General features: G+C 37.8%; 1 protein-coding gene across 1 annotated transcript in view; it reads left to right on the forward strand.

Moving 5' to 3' along the window:
* SLC9A6 (solute carrier family 9 member A6) overlaps positions 1-17,007 on the forward strand; it is a 104,920-nt gene that overhangs the window by 15,113 nt on the left and 72,800 nt on the right. The window contains exons 2-5 of the mRNA XM_037822783.1: positions 5,690-5,889; positions 7,279-7,356; positions 7,654-7,730; positions 8,034-8,146. Coding sequence (XP_037678711.1) covers positions 5,690-5,889; positions 7,279-7,356; positions 7,654-7,730; positions 8,034-8,146 — 468 coding nt within the window. The remainder of the gene's footprint in view (positions 1-5,689; positions 5,890-7,278; positions 7,357-7,653; positions 7,731-8,033; positions 8,147-17,007) is intronic.

Below are 17,007 nucleotides of genomic sequence, written 5' to 3' on the forward strand. Positions count from 1 at the left end.
TCGCCATTTTGGCGAGACTCGGTATTGTTTCGTTTTTGGGGGGTGACTTCGAGCGCGTTGTTAATCTGCTCGACTAAAGATTTTGCGTCCGAATCGTGGTCCGCATTGGTCTCACTGTCCGAATTTGTCGATTGAGTTGACAGGGCCTCCTTGGATTTAATGGGGCCTCGGTCAGGGGGGAGGGAGCCTTGAAGGCAGGAGCGGACGGTTATTAAGGTGGGGAGTAAGCCGGGAGGGAAGCGCTTGCTCTCATGTTCCATGGCGTTGGTGACCCGATCAATAAGGCGATTATAAGTGACGGGGTCCCAAAGATGGCAAGTGGTGAGCCATGGGTTAAAGGGCAGCAGGAGGTCCCAGTATACTTGCAGCTGCCGGACAGACACCTTACAACAATGTGTATCTAGGAGACCCGCCAGAGTGCGAACTTGAGGCGCTTGGCGTGCGGATAGACGATTACCCATAGCGGAGGGGAAAGGAGGGGGGTGTTGTCTATCGAGCAAGGAGAATGAGGTAAACCGTGGCCGCGAGGCCGAAGGAGATGACGAGAACAGAAAGCAGGACTCTCTGGTAACGAGAACAGTCGGGGGGGCGTCACGGCGAGGCACACTGCGCCGAACAGAGAAACGAAGACACAGAGGACTACAGCAAAGTAATGGAGGGGAAGAGGGAGAGTGTTAGGAGGAATGGGGGTCATAGAAAGAGAAGACGAGAGGTAGTCGGGGGCAACAGTATTTGTAGCCGGGATAATTCGGCAAGGGAGAGGCGGCTCCGGGCGCGGAGCGGCGAGGGAGAGGCGGCCCTTACCTTGCAGGCTAGGGGAAGGGGAGATGGAGAGGCGTCCGGGCGAGTGGGCGATTTGCTGGACCATTGTGTGGAGAGGACCTGCCTCACACGGGGCACCAGTTGCGGTCGCAGCTAGGTAGGGGCGGGCACCCACGGAACCTTCTGCTATTAGGTTTGCTTTGTGGGTACCGGCGGAGGCTCTTCCCGGAGGCGAGGGCGAGGTGGGGGACTTGGCCGAGTCCCCGGCGGAGGCGTGCAAGGTGTGGAGGGCGGCGAGGGGAAAAGAAAACGAGACACTCTCCTTACAGGGGGGTAGAACAAAAAGCCTTTATTCAGGGGTGAGCACAAGTTATATAGGCTGGCATAGAGGGCGGGGTTGGTGTAGGGGTGTAAGGGCCTTAAATGGTAATGCTGAGGGGAGAAAGGCTAGGATTGGTTCTGAGAGGACGCGGAAGCTGTTTGCCGGGGGCAGGAGTTGCTCTGGCAACGGTGCATGTGCACTGGCGGTGGGGGAGTTGCTCTGGCAACTGGGAGTGTGTGGCAAGATAAGGGAGGCGGTTTTCTCCGGCAAGCCTCCTCCAATGGTTGTATTTTGGGTGAGAAAATGAGGCCTGCCTCCGGCCTCACTTTCTCAGGCCCGGGGGGCTGTGGAGGGCGCTACTGCCCGTGCCCACCACCCTCCCCAGGGGCTGATCAGGTCCCCCGGCCCAGGCCCGCCAAGTCGAAGCACGTAATCAGTATCCCGCAGGATGGATGAGTAGAAAAATTGGAGGAAAAAAAAAAAAAAAGCACCCAGTGATGTTTTTTACTTTAATTGTTCTTGTTCACTTTAATTTTTATTCTTATTACTTTTGTGTGTGTGGTAATGAAAATGTTCAAAAAATTAATTTTGGTGATGGATGCACAACTATATGGTGGTACTGTGAACAACTGAATGTATGCTTTGTGTAACTGTATGGTATGTGAATATATCTCAATAAAAACTGATCTCATGTCCCTACTTATAACTTCCTTTTGCTGCTAGGATAAAGTCCCAACTCCCTTTCCCAGCATCCAAGGTCTTTTATGATTCAGCCCCTGCTTCTCTTTCAAACCTCAACACTTGTAACTTTCACCTGTATCTTAAGAGCCAGCCATGCTGAACTACTTGTGATTCCCCAAATGGGCTGTGTTCTTTCACTCTTCCTTGACTCCATAAGTACTACTCTTCACCCTTCCTGGAATACCCTTTCCTCTACTTTGTTACCTGCTCAGGTGACACCTCTGGAAAGACTTCACTTATGCCCCACTTCCTCAGACTTGGTTAGGTATCCATTTTCTGTTTTTTTTTTTTATAACCCCTTATATACAGATATATTGTATTACAGTTTTTTACTTGATCTGTTTCCCTAACTGGACTGAGATCTCTTTGAAGGAGGGGCCTTGTTTAGATCTCTGAATCCTGGAGGGCTACCTAGCATAGTACTCCATTCACATATGTTAAAAGAATGGCTCGCTGGTTGGAATAAAAGGACACAGGAATGCAAAATGTAACTAGTGGTATACTGTGCATCTGGGAGTTAAGGAATGTTGTAGAAGTTTGGGTTCAATCTGCAGTTGAAGTGTGTCCATACAGTGGAATATTTGGTCATAATAATCATGCGTAAAATACAGGATTCCCATATATCACCCTATTATTATTGTTTTTTTCATCAGACATTCATATATGAGAAACAGACAAATATTTTCACCTTTCCTCTGGACATTGGTTTGTTGACACCAGCATAAGTAATCTTTTTTTAAAAGTTTTATTCACACACCATACAATCCATCCAACGTTTACAATCAGCGGCTTTTGGTACAACACATAGTTATGCATTCATCACCACAATCAATTTGAAAACGTTCTCATTGCTCCAAAAAGAAGAAAAAAATTTCCGTACTCCTTATGACCCCCCCCTCCCATTATTGATGTTTGCCTTTGGTATATACCTTTGTTACAGTGGATGAAAGAATATTACAATGTTACTGTTAGCCATAGTCCTTAGTTTGCATTAACTGTATTTTTTCCCATATGCCACCCTATTGTTAACACCTTTTAATGGTGATGTACATTTGTTCTTGTTCATGTAGGAACTTTCTTATGTTTGTACAATTAACCACAGTCATTCTCCACAATAGGTTTCACTAAGTTATAAAGTCCCATGTTTTATTCTCTAGCTTTCCTCCTAGTGACATACATGACCTTAGACTTCCCCTTTCTACCACACTCACACTCAGCATTGTTAATTACACTTACACTGTTGTGCTACCATCACCTCTATTTCCAAACCTTTACAATCAACCTTATTAAACATTCTGTGTACCTTAAGCATAATCTACACATTCTGTAACCTCTTTCTATTTCCTGGTAACCTTTCCTCTAGATTTTAACTCCCAGAGTTTACTCATTATAATTAGTTAATATTAGTACCACCCTATTATTAAGACCTTGCATTAATATGGAACATTTGTTACAATTGATGATAGCATATTTTTATAATTGTATTAGTAACTATAGTCCATGGTTTATCTTAGGGTTCAATGTGTAGTATAGTTCCATGACACAGCTTTTTGAACATACTAAAACCCACTGGATTGTACACTTGAAAAGGGCAAACTTTATGGTATTTGAATTACATCTCAATAAAAGTGTTATCAATATGGTTTTATAGTATCTAGAACATTGTGCATATCTGAATATCAAAAGCGAAGCAATGTGTTCATCTCCTAGCACTAGATTCAGGACTTATATTCCATGATTTTATTATTTAAAAATTGTATTGTGGTAACATACATACAACATAACATTTCCCATTTTAACCACTTTCAAATGTACAATTCAGTGGTGTTAATTCATTCACAGTGTTGCACTACCATCATCACCATTACCAAAACTTTTCTTCACCCTGACATGTTTTGATTTTTAAGCAGATATTTTAAAATTAATATCTGACCTTTTAGAAGAAGAATTCAATTGATCTATGAATATTATTGACTTTTCAATTTATTCAGTGTGTGTTATGTGGCCAGCCATGTGCTGGAGGAATAAAGTGTGTAAGTGCTTGTGTTTAACAGTCTTGTGACTTGATGGATGGAGGTGGAAACTACAGGGGACTATCGTAAGAAAATTTCCATTACCAGTCCAAAGGTATGTGTGGGGTTCAGAGGAAATCATCTGTCTGCAAGAGGGACTTACATTTTTTTTTAATTCAGTTTTATTGAAATATATTCACAAACCATACAGTCATCCATGGTATACAATCAACTGTTCACAGTATGATCATATAGTTATGCGTTCATCACCACAATCTATTTCTGAACATTTTCCTTACATCAGAAAGAATCAGAATAAGAATAAAAAATAAAAGTGAAAAGAGAATACCCAAACCATCCCCCCATCCCACCCTATTTGTCATTTAGTTTTTACTCCCATTTTTCTACTGATTTTTTTCAATTTTTTAACTTTGTTTATCAAAAAATTAAAAACAAACAGGCAAACAACAACCAAAAAAACCCCACAACATTTCAAACAAAGCAATGGATTAAGGAAAACAAATAAGCTAAAATAACTGCTTTGCTTCCAATATGTTCCTACCATACCCCAAGAAAATTAATAAACCATGTCCAAACAGAGGAGTAAGAAAAACAAATAATCTAAAATAACTACATTGCTTCCAACATGTTCCTTCCATACCCCAAGAAAATTAACAACCCCTAAGAAAACAAAGGAATAAGAGAAAAAAAAAACCTAAAATAACTCTATTGCTTCCAACATGATCTTACTATATCCAAGAAAGTTTACAAACCATAATCATTCCTGAGCATTCCTATAACATTGAGATTACCCTCCATAGTTTATCTGTTCTTATTAGATTATCATTCCCCCTCCACTAATTGGTATCTCTAGGTCCCCTACATTCTACAGTATAAAACATTGTACATTTTTCACAGAATTCACATTAGTGGTAACATACAATATCTCTCTTTTTGTGCCTGGCTTATTTTGCTCACCATTATGTCTTTTTTTTTTTTTTAATCTTCATTTTATTGAGATATATTCATATACCGCACAGTCATACAAAACAAATCGTACTTTCGATTGTTCACAGTACCATTACATAGTTGTACATTCATCACCCAAATCAATCCCTGATACCTTCATTAGCACACACACAAGAATAACAAGAATAATAATTAGAGTGAAAAAGAGCAATTGAAGTAAAAAAGAACACTGGGTACCTTGGTCTGTTTCTTTCCTTCCCCTACTTTTCTACTCATCCATCCATAAACTAGACAAAGTGGAGTGTGGTCCTTATGGCTTTCCCAATCCCCTTGTCACCCCTCATAAGCTACATTTTTATACAACTGTCTTCGAGATTCATGGGTTCTGGGTTGTAGTTTGATAGTTTCAGGTATCCACCACCAGCTACCCCAATTCTTTAGAACCTAAAAAAGGTTGTCTAAAGTGTGCGTAAGAGTGCCCACCAGAGTGACCTCTCGGCTCCTTTTGGAATCTCTGCCACTGAAGCTTTTTTCATTTCCTTTCACATCCCCCTTTTGGTCAAGAAGATGTTCTCCGTCCCACGATGCCGGGTCTACATTCCTCCCCGGGAGTCATATTCCACGTTGCCAGGGAGATTCACTCCCCTGGGTGTCTGATCCCACGTAGGGGGGAGGGCAGTGATTTCACCTTTCAAGTTGGCTTAGCCAGAGAGAGAGGGCCACATCTGAGCAACAAAGAGGCATTCGGGAGGAGGCTCTTAGGCACAACCATAGGGAGGCCTAGCCTCTCCTTTGCAGCAACCGTCTTCCCAATGGTAAAACCTGTGGTAGAGGGCTGAACCCATCAAACCACCAAGGACTTACATTTTTCTTTTATTTCCAGGACTTTTGGTAGGCCTTGTGCTTCGATATGGCATTCATGTTCCAAGTGATGTAAATAATGTGACCCTGAGCTGTGAAGTGCAGTCAAGTCCAATTACCTTATTGGTAAATGTTAGTGGAAAATTTTGTGAGTATATGCTGAAAGGAGAGATTAGTTCACATGAACTCAATAATGTTCAAGATAATGAAATGCTTAGAAAGGTAAGTTCTGGTTAAAGGGAATCTTTGGAATATTTTTAAATGTATAGCAGTAAAGTGATTCAGAAGAAAAATCAGTATGAATTTTTTTAATAATGAATTTTTTAATGATATTTAAAATAGTCTTTTAAAATGAAGTAAACCTCACTGAAGTAATGTAATGTGATGCTAAGGAAATGAATATGTAATTTCATTTTCTGATTGAGGCCAAGTATTATAACCTTTTTTGTTTCACCCATGTTGTTTATAATTGTTGTAATAAGTGGTGAAGAGCATCAAGTTAAGCAGAATTCAGAAGCCTTTGTTTCCATTTGAAGATGGCCCTTTCAGTTTTATAGTACTTTAGCACATTGCCTTTATTTATAATACTTAAAATGTTCCATTAATGTTTGTTTATTTGAATTCTCTCTTGCCTTGATTGTATTCTATATTGATCACAATTTAATCTTTTTAGATTTATAACCTGGTACAACTTCAGGGACCTTTGTATGAGTATCAGTTATTTATTGTGCCATGCTATCTTAAAGATATATGTAGGAGGTTGGGATGCATCTTTTGGCTTGCCAACATTCCTGGAGCCACTTTCTCCTATCCTCTTCATAGTCATTGCCATGAAGCTTCTCAGTGCCACTTTGCTCACGTCCCTTTCTTTTCACCCATCCATGGCTGTTTGTCTCCACTTTGTCTTCTACATTGGCAGGACTGGGCTGTTATAGCTCCTTGGTTGTGTTTCTTGACCATTTTTAATGTTTTAGAATTTCATATGAACTTAAACTTTACTTTGCAGTAAGAGTTCTTTCCACCTGTGGAAAATTCCAGTTCCTTAAAAGTTCTAGTAAACTGTTTTAACATGGGTATATGTGTAGCTTCTTTGTATTCATGTCAAATTCTACTACAGCCTTATGAACAGAAGGGGGCGTCTGCATTATTATATTGAGTAGGTCTTAAAATAAGTGACTAGAAGTCTGGGTTGTACAGAAACTTTTTATCGTGATACTGTTGTGTACATTTAGAGATGCTACCTATGCAAGAAGTATGTTTTTTCTTACCAACTATGGTGTTATACCCCCAAATTTTATATTACCAGTTTTAGAGTCACTTTTATTTAAAGCAAAGATATGTTCATGCTTTCTCCTATTTATATGATTTTTAATATCATAGTATTTTAACACACTTTCCAAAGATATGACTTAATTGTTGCATCATCATCTCCTTGTCATTTGTTTGAGAGATAGAACAACAGCTATTCTATATGAAATATTTTTAAGTTACCATAGTACTTTTCTTATCTTTGACCAGTTTAACATTTAATTTTTTTTCTTTTGGATAATTTAGTAATGTAATAGGAGGTCTTCTAAGAAATCCGTCTAAAAGAACTCTTTATTTTAACAAGTTACTTTTGATCCAGAAGTATTTTTCAACATATTACTTCCCCCTATCATATTTTATGCAGGCTATAGTCTAAAGAGGGTAAGTGCTTTTGTATTTCATATACTCTGAGCAAACAAACTCCATGGGATTTATGATAACTTGACACTTCCAAACCACACAGTTCTTTCCAGGTTCTCCTCCCTTCTCCTTTCCATTTCTTTAATTACTTACCCTTTTTAGATGCTGAAATTTATGCCCATACAAGAATGCTTTCTCTTATTTCCTTTAATGAATAATGCATTTAATATTAGCATAGCACACTAGAATAGAAAGCTGTTCTTTTTCACATAATTGTTACATATTCTAACACAGTATAACTTTTTTTTTTAAAATCAGAGACATTTCTTTCAAAACATTGGTTCTATCCTAGCATATGCTTTTCTTGAAACAGCAATTTCTTGTTTTGTCATTGGGTAAGTACTTTTGAAAGACACTTTTTAGTCTTCATATTATAATTTAAAAATATTACATATTTGATTTATGCAATATTGTATTCTTGAATGTGGCCAAGGACTTATGCAGTAAAATGTATTCACATAGATAATAGTTTGACTTTTCCTTAAGGCTAAGGTATTACCATATTTAAATGACATGAATTAAATTCAGGGTTAATCAAAAGGTACGACGACGGTAGATGCATCTTTTTTTTTTCTTTGATTCTAACTTCTTTAGCAGTTGATGTTTTTTTCTAAAGTAGAAATATTTTTATTTAACAGGTCAATAATGTATGGCTGTGTAACACTGATGAAAGTAACTGGGCAACTTGCAGGAGATTTTTACTTTACAGATTGCCTGTTGTTTGGTGCTATTGTATCAGCAACTGATCCAGGTATGTGTTAGATGAGCATGGAGCATAAATACTTAAGGTACAGTGTTTTGCAGTCAAAGCACATGTGGGTATTTGAGGTGTAGAATTCATGGTTAGGTACTTCCTGTATTGCACTTCCCAGTTGTGGAGGAAAATCCAGAATTCATGGTTCCTTTTGTCTTAAACACAAGTTCATTTTTTTTTGCTTTTAATTCTTTATTACAATTGCCAGTTACTGGTCCATAATTTGGTGCTATTTAGCCAAGCTTTATAAGGTACTTTCTTTAGAAATTCAGGTTGCTCTCTCTCTTTAGTGATTGAGTTTAGGGGAAGATTAGCTAGATTAATTGAAATAGGTTCCTTTCAAGCTTCCAAAAAAAACCAGTTCCCTAAAAATCTTCTGTTTACCTTCAGCTACCTACATTTAATAGAAAAAAGAGTTTTTAAATGATTGTGACAAGGCACTTGTCATACAAGTGTGATTTGGGTCATTGGTGGGCCTTAATTAAAAATTGTTTTTATAAAATTGAACTGTGGTTATAAAATTGTTTTGATATTAACACTTCTTTCCCTTGTGTTTTTAGTGTTAGCTCTTCTAAAATATCACGATGTAGAATGAATTTAATTTTACAGAGTTAGGTTTTAGTTTTCCTAATATAGTATTGGTAAGCTCAATTTAGGGATTTAGAGAAAAATGCGAGATGAAGAGGCAGGGTTGGGAACATAGACTAAGGATGGAAGTTTTCTTCTATTGTACTTCATGGTAGAGGTAGAGGTTTATTCTGTTTTTACCTTTTGACCTTGTAAGTATAATCATCTTCTTTAATTGCCTGTCAGCACAATTAAATGCAAGATCCTAAGGTTATCTCTGAGTTCCTGTGTTAACTCTTATAACAGAGCACTATGGGAGAGAGAAAAATGTATTCTATACTCTATAAAAGATGATTTTAAAAGATTAGACAGTGGACTTTTTTTTTCTTAGAAAAGCCTGTGTGTTGTTCAGCATGTTTTAAACTGGAGGTCTTTAAATTGCTTCCTTAAAGACCATCAAGGCCACCCACTTATTGTTTGTAGCTGTTTGTATTATCAATTTGAAGGTAGGAAGGTTTTTGCAAAGAGTCAGTGGTCTTTGTTTTCTGTGCCATCTCTGTTTTCTGTGTCCTCTCACTGGAAGCAAGCTCCTCGACTTTTCAAAGCCTATGAGAAATCTTATTTGATTGGGCTTGGCTACATTACTTCAACCTTCTAGTTTTATTTTAGTAGGGATATTGCCTGGATGGCTCAAGCAAAAATCTTTTGCTTATATAATGTGTTATAGTTATAGTTTTTTTTTTCCTGAGTTATATAGGCAGCTGCTCCAATTCTATGATTTAGCAATTGTTCACTTGATAAAAGAATGAACTGTAAGTTCTATTTTCAAAATTCTGCAGCATTGCTCCCACCCTCCTTTTCTCTCTCTCTCTTTGTAAGCTTTGGTATCAGTAGAATCCAGATGAGATGTTTACAGTTGAAACTATATCTTTTAAAATGAAAGTTTAGTGGTTTTTGGTTGGCATTTGAAGAGGCTCTCTCATCTCTGGTTATATTAATCTTTCCTGTCTGCTTGGGTTTTATTTAGTTAGTGACCTGTACGTGACTTAGCAATTAAAGTTATAACACAACTTCAGTCTCATCTGACTTTTTAAGGATTCTCTTCTAATTGTTTTCCTGAAAGAAGGTTTTTTTCACCCTTCTCAAGCTGTACTATCCTGATAGTTTGCTGCTTCTTATGTTAAATTTAGCAGCTGTGATTCTGGCCATACATTTTACTGCAACCAAAAACTAAACTTGTATTTTCATTTCCTACTGTCGTTGCCAAACCAGTATGCTTGATATTTGCAAGTCAGATAGAAATGAGTTGTAAGTCTTCATGTAGAAAATGAAGTTTGCAGCAGGAGATACTTTTAATAATATGCTTCATCCTCAAAGATTAATGGCTACTTGGTCTGGAAGAAATTCTGAATCTATTGTTTATGGAAAAGAAATGTAAAAGACAAGATTGTTAACATTTGCAAGAAGAATATATCAACTTAGTCCTCCAAGGTTATTGTCAGCTGTTTTTTTTATTAAATTCAGTTTTATTGAAATACATTCACACACCATACAATCATCCATGATATACAATCCGCTGTCCACAGTATGATAACATAGTTATGCGTTCATTGCCACAGTCTCTCTCTGAACATTTTCCTTACATCAGAAAGAACCAGAACAAGAATAAAAAATAAAAGTGAAAAAAAAACACCCAAATCATCCCCCCATCCCACCCCATTTGTCCTTTAGTTTTTATCCCCATCCTCCACTCATCCATACACTAGATAAAGGGGGTGTGATCCACAAGGTCTTCACAATCACACTGTCACCCCTTGTAATCTACATTATTATATAATTGTCTTCAGGAGTCCAGACTGCTGTGTTGGAGTTTGGTAGTTTCAGGTATTTACTTCTAGCTATTCCAATACATTAAAGCCTAAGAGGTGTTATCTATATAGTGCATAAGAATGTCCACCAGAGTGACCTCTCGACTCCATTTGGAATCTCTCAGCCACTGAAACTATTTCGTCTCATTTTGCATCCCCCTTTTGGTCAAGAAGATACTCTCAGTCCCACGATGCCGGGTCCACATTCATCCCCGGGAGTCATACTCTGCTTTGCCAGGGAGATTTACACCCCTGGGAGTCCTGTCCCATGTAGGGGGGAGGGCAGCGAGTTCACCTGTCGAGATGGCTCAGTTAGAGAGAGAGAGGGCCACATCTGAGCAACAAAGAGGTACTCAGGGGGAGACTCTTAGGCACCATTACATACAACTTTAGACTTTCCTTTGTGGTAATGAGCTTCATAAGGGCAAGTCCCATGCTTGAGGGCTCAGCACATCAAACTGCCAGTCCCAATGTTTGTGACAGCATATGCTAGGGGATCAGCATCTTAAAGTTTAGAGATAGGCCTTACAATTCAAGGATAGAGTTAACTGCTGTAAGAGCTTACAATCTAGGGACTATTACAATTATTGTGTCCACGTTAGGCTATGTTCTAAGATTCAATTCTGAGTTTACACATTGTAGTTAGTCCATATTGGTGAGGCATCATCCCTCTCACCATGTTTTCTCCAACACTTTTACTCCTATATATATATTTTCCTACAATTTTATAGAGTTATGTTCACATACCATACATTTAACCACAGTGTACAATCAGTTGTTCATGGTATCATCATAAAGTTGTACATTTATCACCACAATCAACACTTGAACATACTGATTACTACAAGAAAAATTTTTTTTTAGCAATAAGAAAAAATGATAAAAAGAATAATAACATGTCATACAATACAATATACTGCTAAGGACAGCAAATAACACCACTACCAAGAATCCCATATTACTCCCCTATATCCCCCTCTCGTATACATTTAGCATTGGCATATTGCCTTTGTTACATTTAATGGAGGTATATTACAATGTTACTGTTGACCATAGACTCCAGTTTGCTTTGATTATGTTTTTTCCTGAATACCATCCCTTTTTCAAATTTCTACATGGTTGACATTCATTTGCTTTCCCACATGCAAAAACATTTTTATATTTGTATATTTAGTAACAGTCATTGGCCACTCCAGTTTTTGCCACGTTATACAGTCCCAGTCTTTATCATCTATCTTTACCTCTGGTGTCATACATTCTCCTGTCCCATCTCTTTCAGCTTTACTCACAGACATCTTTGTTCAGTGTACTTACAATACTGTGCTACCATCACACAGTATTATGCTATCTATTTCTGGATTCATGCAATCAATCCTAAACATTCTGTAGTCCTTCAGCATCAAATGGCTGACCTCTGCCCCCTTTTTATCTCCTGGTCGCCTGTGTTGTCAGCTTTTAACTTCCAAAGTTTGTTCATTAATGCTGTTCATATTAGTGAGACCGTACAGAATCTGTCCTTTTGTTTCTGGCTAACTTCACTCAACATAATGTCCTCAAGGTTCATCCACATTATTACATGATCCATGTCTTTGTTCTGTCTTACAGCTGCATAATATTCCATCATGTGCATATACCACAGTTTGTTTATCCACTTGTCCTTTGATGGACATTGGGCTGTTTCCATCTCTTGGCAATTGTGAATAATGCTGCAATAAACACTGGTTTACAAATGTCTGTCTGTGTCTTAAGTTTCAGTTCCTCTGAGTATATACCCAGCAATGGAATAGCTGGGTCATATGGCAAATCTATATTTAGCTTCCTGAGGAACCTCCATACTGTCTTCCAGAGTGGTTGCACCATTCTACATTCCCACCAACAATGAATAAATGTGCCTCTTTCTCCACATCCTCTCCAGCACTTGCCATTTTCTGTTTTTTGGATAATGGCCATTCTGGTAGGTGTGAAATGATATCTCATTGTGGTTTTGATTTGCATTTCCTTAATAGCCAGTGAAGTTGAGCATTTTTTCATATGCTTTTGAGCCATTTGTATTTCCTCTTCAGAAAAATGTCTGTTCATGTCTTTTGCCCATTTTTTAATTGGATTGTTTATCTTTCTGTTATTGAGATGCAGGATTCCTTTATATATTCGGGATATTAAATCCTTATCTGATATGTGGTTTCCAAATATCATCTCCCATTGTGTAGGTTGCCTTTTGACTTTTCTGAGAAAGTCCTTTGATGTACAAAAGTGTTTAATTTTGAGGAGATCCCATTTGTCTATGTGTTCTTTGGTTGCTTGTGCCTTGGGTGTGAGCTCTAAGAAACCACCTCCTTTCACAAGATCTTTAAGATATTGCCCTACATTTTCTTCTAAGAGTTTTATGGTCTTGGTGCTAATGTTTAGGTCTTTGATCCACTTTGAGTTAATTTTGGTATAAGGTGTGAGATGGACATCCTCTTTCATTCTTTTGGAAATGGTTATCCAGTTCTCCAAACACCATTTATTGAACAGGCTGCTCTTTCCCAGTTGCTTCGGCTTCACTGCCTTATCAAAGATCAGTTGTCCATAGATGTGAGGGTCTACTTCTGAACACTCAATTCAATTCCATTGATCAGTATATCTGTCCTTATGCCAGTACCATGCTGTTTTGAGCACTGTAGCTTTGTAATATGCTTCAAAGTCAGGTAGTGTGAGACCTCCCACTTCACTCCTCTTTCTCAAAACATTTTTGGCTATTCGGGGCATCTTACCCTTCCAAATAAATTTAGTTATTAGTTTTTCTATTTCTGTAAAGTAAGTTGTTGGGATTTGAATTGGTATTGCATTGAATCTGTAAATCAGTTTAGGTAAAATTGCCATCTTAACTATATTTAGTCTTCCAATCCATGAACATGGTATGTTCTTCCATTTTTTCAGGTCTTGTTCAATTTCTTTTAGCAGTTTCTTATAGTTTTCTATGTAAAGGTCTTTTGTGTCCTTGGTTAAGTTTATTCCTAAATACTTGATTCTTTTGGTTGCTATTGTAAATGGGATTTTTTTCTTGATTTCCTCCTCTTGTTGCACATTACTTGTGTATAGGAACACTACAGATTTTTGCGTGTTGATCTTGTAGCCTGCTACTTTGCTGTATTCATTGACTAGTTCTAGTAGCTTTGCTGTAGATTTTTCTGGATTTCCTACATATAGAATCATGTTGTCTGCAAATAGTGAAAGTTTTACTTCTTCCTCTCCAATTTGGATGCCTTTTATTTCTTTTTCTTGCCTAATTGCTCTAGCTAGAACTTCCAGCACAATGTTGAATAGCAGTGGTGATAGTGGGCATCCCTGTCTTGTTCCTGATCTTAGAGGAAAAGCTTTCAGTCTCTCCCCATTGAGTGTGATACTAGCTGTGGGTTTTTCATATATTGCCTTTATCATATTGAAAAAGTTCCCTTCTATTTCTATCCTTTGAAATGTTTTCATCAGGAAAGGATGTTGAATTTTGTCAAATGCCTTTTCTGCATCAATCGAGATGATCATGTGGTTCTTCTGCTTTGATTTATTGATATTGTGTATTACATTAATTGATTTTCTTGTGTTGAACCAGCCTTGCATACCTGGAATAAATCCTACCTGGTCGTGGTATATAATTCTTTTAATGTGCTGCTGGATTCGATTTGTGAGTATTTTGTTGAGGATTTTTGCATCTATGTTCATTAAAGAAATTGGTCTATAATTTTCTTTTTTTATATTATCTTTGCCTGGTTTTGGTATTAGGGTGATGATGGCTTCATAGAAAGAGTTAGGTAGCTTTCCCTCTTCTTCAATTTTTTTGAAGAGATTGAGCAGGATTGGTACTAATTCGTTCTTGAATGCTTGGTAGAATTCACACGTGAAACCATCTGGTCCTGGGCTTTTCCTTTTTGGGAGCTTTTTGATGACTGACTCAATCTCTTTACTTGTGATTGGTTTGTTGAGGTCATCTATTTCTTCTTGAGTTAATGTTGGTTGTTTATGCTTTTCTAGGAAGTTGTCCATTTCATCTAAGTTGTCTAGTTTATTAGCATATAGTTGCTCATAGTATCTTCTCATTATCTCCTTAATTTCTGCAGGGTCGGTAGTTATATTTCCTTTCCCATTTCTGATTGCATTTATTTGCATCTGCTCTCTCTCTTTTTTTTTTTTTTTTTTTGTTAGCCTAGCCAGTGGTCCATCGATTTCATTGACTTTCTCAAAGAACCAACTTCTGGTTTTGTTGATTCTCTCTATTGTTTTCCTGTTCTCAATTGCATTTATTTCTGTTCTAATCTTTGTTATTTCTTCCCTTCTGCTTGCTTTGGGGTTAGTTTGCTTTTCTTTCTCTAATTCCTCCAGGTGAGCAGTTAACTCTTCAATTTTTGCTCTCTGTTCTCTTTTAATATAGGCATTTAGGGCAATAAATTTCCCTCTCAGCACCACCTTTGCTGCATCCCATAAGTTTTGATAAGTTGTATTTTCATTGTCATTTGCCTCGAGGTATTTACTAATTTCTCTTGTAATTTCTTCCTTTACCCACTGGTTTTCTAAGAGGGTGTTGTTTAGCCTCCATATGTTTGTGAATTTTATGACCTTCTGCCTTTTATTTATTTCCAACTTCATTCCATTGTGGTCTGAGAAAGTGTCTTGAATAATATCAATATTTTTAAATTTGTTGAGACTTGCTTTGTGACCCAACATGTGGTCTATCCTAGAGAATGTTCCATGAGCACTTGAGAAAAAAGTGTATCCTGCTGTTGTTGGATGTAGTGTTCTATAAATGTCTGTCAAGTCTAGTTCATTTATCATACAATTCAACATCTCTGTTTCTTTAGTGATCCTCTGTCTAGATGTTCTATCCATTGATGAGAGTGGTGTATTGAAGTCTCCAACTATTATTGTAGAGGTATCTATTTCTCCTTTCTGTGATCGCAGTGTTTGCCTCATGAATTTTGGGGCATTCTGGTTTGGTGCATAAATATTTATGACTTGGGAAGACGGTTGCTGCAAAGGAGAGGCTAGGCCTCCCTGTATTTGTGCCTAAGAGTCTCCTCCTGAATGCCTCTTTGTTGCTCAGATGTGGCCCTCTCTCTCTGGCTAAGCCAACTTGAAAGGTGAAATCACTGCCCTCCCCCCTACGTGGGATCAGACACCCAGGGGAGTGAATCTCCCTGGCAACGTGGAATATGACTCCCGGGGAGGAATGTAGACCCGGCATCGTGGGATGGAGAACATCTTCTTGACCAAAAGGGGGATGTGAAAGGAAATGAAATAAGCTTCAGTGGCAGAGAGATTCCAAAACGAGCCGAGAGATCACTCTGGTGGGCACTCTTACGCACACTTTAGACAACCTTTTTTAGGTTCTAAAGAATTGGGGTAGCTGGTGGTGGATACCTGAAACTATTAAACTACAACCCAGAACCCATGAATCTCGAAGACAGTTGTATAAAAATGTAGCTTATGAGGGGTGACAGTGGGATTGGGAATGCCATAAGGACCAAACTCCACTTTGTCTAGTTTATGGATGGATGTGTAGAAAAGTAGGGGAAGGAAACAAACAGACAAAGGTACCCAGTGTTCTTTTTTACTTCAATTGCTCTTTTTCACTCTAATTATTATTCTTGTTATTTTTGTGTGTGTGCTAATGAAGGTGTCAGGGATTGGTTTAGGTGATGAATGTACAACTATGTAATGGTACTGTAAACAATCGAAAGTACAATTTGTTTTGTATGACTGCGTGGTATGTGAATATATCTCAATAAAATGATGATAAAAAAACTGCAAAAAAAATATTTATGACTGTTATGTTTTCTTGATGAATTGACTCTTTTATTAATATATAGTGTCCTTCTTTGTCCCTTTTAATTGTTTTGCTGTTGAAGTCTAACTTGTCTGATATTAATATAGCTACTCCCGCTTTTTTCTGGTTGTTGTTTGCATGAAATATCTTTTTCCAACCTTTCACTTTCAGTCTATGTTTGTCCTTGTGTCTAAAGTGAGTTTATTGTAGACAGCATATAGATGGGTCCTGTTTTTTTAATCCATTCTGCCAGTCTGTGTCTTTTTATTGGGGAGTTTAATCCATTTACATTTAGTGTTATTACTGTAAGGGTAGTACTTTCTACTACCATTTTGTTTTTTGGAATTTATATTGCATATCTTATTTTTTCCTCTCCTTTTACCTTTCCTGATAATCTTCATTTCTGCACTCTTCTCCAACTCTCTCTCCTGTCTTTTCCTATCAGCCTGTAGCACTCCCTTTAGTATTTCTTGTAGTGCCGGTCTCTTATTCACAAACTCTCTCAGTGTCTGTTTGTCTGAAAATGTTTTAATCTCTCCCTCATTTTTGAAGGAAAGTTTTGCTGGATATAGAATTCTTGGCTGGCAGTTTTTCTTTTTCAGTATCTTAAATATATCATGCCACTG

The sequence above is a fragment of the Choloepus didactylus genome, chromosome Y (assembly GCF_015220235.1).
Source record: "Choloepus didactylus isolate mChoDid1 chromosome Y, mChoDid1.pri, whole genome shotgun sequence".
NCBI classification, from domain to species: domain Eukaryota; kingdom Metazoa; phylum Chordata; class Mammalia; order Pilosa; family Megalonychidae; genus Choloepus; species Choloepus didactylus.